The 3588-nt window shown below is 35.3% G+C and overlaps 1 protein-coding gene across 2 annotated transcripts; it reads right to left on the bottom strand.

Moving 5' to 3' along the window:
* Positions 1 to 530: 530 nt before the first annotated feature.
* On the bottom strand, positions 531 to 2014 carry LOC133804702 (DDT domain-containing protein DDR4-like). 2 transcript variants are annotated; one of them, XM_062242845.1, is made up of 3 exons: positions 1497 to 2014; positions 1155 to 1311; positions 531 to 794 (listed from the first exon to the last, which is right to left on the bottom strand). In XM_062242845.1, exons 1-3 carry the CDS (start codon positions 1544 to 1546, stop codon positions 747 to 749), a joined length of 255 nt encoding a protein of 84 aa, XP_062098829.1. In that variant the 5' UTR covers positions 1547 to 2014; the 3' UTR covers positions 531 to 746. The 2 variants fall into 2 exon arrangements, with proteins under 2 accessions (XP_062098829.1, XP_062098828.1); XM_062242844.1 differs by lacking the exon at positions 531 to 794 and adding an exon at positions 858 to 1070 and having other exon boundaries at positions 1497 to 2005.
* Positions 2015 to 3588: the final 1574 nt, after the last annotated feature.

Here is a 3588-nt window from a genome sequence, read left to right as displayed (position 1 = left end):
ATAATCACACAACATAATCTGACTGAGCAAAGCACAACATCACAACATCAATTAACAGAAATATACTACGTGAAAATTTAACAAAAAAATAGGTTACAAAAAAAAAACATATTACATGAAAATTAAAACATAGTAATATACATATCTTGCACTGAAAATAAAAGAAAAAGAGAAAAACCATGTCACCATCTATAGAAAATCGGACAACATATCCCCTAATTTACTAGCCTAGCCATCTCACATTCAACACCAACATGTCAAACAAATCAAACAGCACATAGGTTTTCATCCATATATCACCGCAGCACACAAAATTCTCAGAACCTACTTCGCTAAGACATGCAAGTTCTCAATCTTCCGTTATCACCGCAGCACACAAAATTCTTAGAAGCTACTTCACTACGGATGAATATCTAAGATATTCAAACTCCACTAAAGTAATATAATTATCATTCAAAACTGTAAAATATTGAAAATTAAAAAAAATTGGATTTAGATTTTATATCCATGTAAACAAAATGATGGGATAATTCACACTGTCACAAACATTGCACATATTTATATAACTCAAAATTTAAACTAAAATCTTATCAAAAAATTCACACCAGAAGGTGATAAATATGGTATCAAGGGGGACAAATAAAGCAGGCAGCTTAAACCATTTTGCCTTACCAAAAGTATATGTGACAGGTTTTCTATCTCGAATGGAGCACCCTGGAGAAAGCCCATCCATATTGTAAAAATTATCAAGAAGGAGCTTGTCCGTGTTGCTTCTTCAGTAACCTCTCTTTCCTCTGTACAAACAAAATCAACAATAGTTTATCACCCCCCACAATAACAAAAAAATAACATAAAATCATTGCAGCAATAGAAGTAAACTAAAGATTGCAATAGGGAATAGGGATAATTGATCACGGTAAATAAAACAATGATAATAAAAAAGCAATATGTCCATCTCAGAAAACAGTTTTAGGTACCTCATGAACCCTTTCAACCTTAGGAAGCATGTCTATCTTTTACTTTTTCCCTAGTGGAGCCTCTGTTCTATTATTACTTGAGAAGAGTTTCTTCTGTGAGATCATACAATGAGCTTAGAATTAGAAAGAACAGCAACAACAGGTTGCAACATGAGCAGATCATTCTTAGCAACTTACAGAAACATCTTGGAATTCATCAAAATTGCTTGCAACTGTTTCCCACTGGTATGATGCATTGAGTGGGACTTGAGAGCCCTTTGATTTCGCTTTCTTCACTTCAAATTTTCTTATCTCCTTGTAAAGTCTGTGACCAACCATTTCATCATCTTCATACCTGTAGCAACAAACATGAGAACCCAATATAGTATACAAGACTCAGACCAACCAACATGTGGGAGACCGCTTACAAACAATTCAAGGTTTTCCAGTATAAGTGTAAAACCAACACCGATGTCTAAGCTCAGAGAAAACAAATGGAAACCACATATTTTATAGGTTTGTTGAAAAGTCTTAGATTACCAGTATGAAATTCCATGAGAGTCACCTCCAACGTGTTCTTTACGAAACATTGCAAGTGGAATACCATGTTTAATTGAATGGTCAATATAGTTCCTGATGCCATCTTGCTGCAAAACATCACCCACATTCAATCTAACTGAACATACAACAAAATAAATGCAGTAAAAAAGATTTGCACGAAATTCAAAATAAACTTGGTAGCGGTAAAGTATGATTATAGGCTTAAAAGGAAATAATGGAGAATTAGATATGTGGTCAAGATCCCATATATATATATAAATATATATACATAATCAAAATTAGAAATCACACTAAATGGAAACGTAAACTCATAACTGCATGACCTTTTCAACAAACTCACTGTCTAGTTGAAGACACATCAAACAAATAAAAACAAATGTACAGAGTCATGGTCAAAAGTAAAATTTAAAAAAAAAAAATAAGAGGAAGTTTTAGGTGTATTACACTTTCATGAGCGTATCACATTTCATTAAATTTTCAGAAGAGTTTGGTATCGAACACTACCCGTCAGTTTGGTGGTTGACCTTTTCTTCTTTTCTTTTTTTCCCTTTAGGAGGTGGTGGTGGTGATGGATCATAATTTTATTTTACCATATAACAGCAATGATTTACATAGAATAAGCTAGGTAGTAGAGAAGTCAGTGTATCAATCAAATTACAGAACATATTTTCTATTAAAAAGAATGGCTACTTTGCATCCGCAGCAAAAACTCACTCGTGCAAACCTAAAAAAAATTCAAATCACAAGCAACTATTGCTGTGATTTCTTGAAAGATAACCCTTGAGAAATTTCAAAAAAAAAAACAAATATACTATAATATAATAATATTACTCATTAAGAACATGTCAACATGAATTGGCTATAATTAATTAGAATAGCACAGTTCAAATAAAAAAGAACGTTGCACTGCATGAACTGCCCCAACCCACATGTACAAAATTAAGAGATTTAAAAAAATCCAAAATCACAAGTATGCACTGTTTCTATTTTCATGAGTAATCAAAAGTGCACATATGAAATATGCACATTAAAGTTCTCTTATTAATGGAAATACCTCCACACGAATGTCACTAAGTGCTTTTAAGATGACCGCACGACTCCAATTTAAAAAAAATTAAAAAGATAACCTGCTGCTATATGCCGTGAACTATGTACATCAACCAGAAATTTCCCCCACTGCTGAGAACGCACGCCGCCGCCGAGAACCCGTGCCGCCGCCGCGAGCTGAGGTGCTGGAGACGAGAACCCATGACGCCGAAAAAGATTTCCCTGGGTCCTAAGAGCCCACGCTTGCTGGAGGCGAGAACCCACGCTCCTCCATCGCCGTTCACCAGCCACTAGCCACCGTTCACCCACGCTCCTCCATCAACCCAAGCCCTACCGAACCTAAATCCCCAAATGTGCTAAGTTTTCTCTCTTGCATTCTGAAATTTTTTTACCAATATATTATTTTCGAAAAAATGAAGTGTTTATGTCTCTTTTTACTTATAAATTTTAAGGAGATGCTTTGGGAGTCCTTAATACTCTTTCAAGACTCACAAAGTGAATCCTTAAAATTCACTATTCCTACTTTCTCAGCCAAGATTTTTTAGGACTCGCATATTTTTTTAGGACACTCATTGCGAGTCCTAAATTATGTTTTTTCAGGACTCTCCGTGAGTTTCCTAAAAGCTCCATAAACATTTTTAAGGACTTGCATTTAAGTGCATGTCCTAAAAAAGTGTCCCGTAAAGGGTATTTTGTAGTAGTGAGTAATGCACCCTGATCGGCTTAAGGCATTGTTGTGAATTGTCTGTTATGTTTGTTTAATTATGCACTTGTTGAAATAAGTTGTTATATGCTAGGTTGTTGAGTTTTCTTGCTTGGCCTTGGCTCACAGGTGCTCTATGGTGCATGCAAGGGCAAGGGTAAGGCCGACCAATCATGAGTTTGAGGGTATGGAGTAGTGCGTATATGTTTGGCCTACCTGGCTGCCACGGTTGTGGTAGTTTGAAGGAATGTTGTATAAATAATCGATTTTGTCGCCTAGGTCGACTGTGTAAAGACTTTTGAGTTGTAAATACATCTTAAA

Source organism: Humulus lupulus, chromosome X (assembly GCF_963169125.1).
Source record: "Humulus lupulus chromosome X, drHumLupu1.1, whole genome shotgun sequence".
Classification (NCBI taxonomy): domain Eukaryota; kingdom Viridiplantae; phylum Streptophyta; class Magnoliopsida; order Rosales; family Cannabaceae; genus Humulus; species Humulus lupulus.
The sequence above is the reverse complement of the archived record's forward strand: the minus strand, read 5'-3'. Positions and strand labels throughout refer to the sequence as shown.

Coding starts and splice junctions, on each gene's coding strand:
- LOC133804702 (XM_062242844.1), bottom strand. CDS start 1,546: ATGTTTCGTAAAGAACACGTTGGAGGTGACTCTCATGGAATTTCATAC. Junction 1,312..1,496: donor TCTCATGGAATTTCATACTG/GTAATCTAAGAC, acceptor TTGTTGCTACAG/GTATGAAGATGATGAAATGG. Junction 1,071..1,154: donor ATGAATTCCAAGATGTTTCT/GTAAGTTGCTAA, acceptor ATGATCTCACAG/AAGAAACTCTTCTCAAGTAA.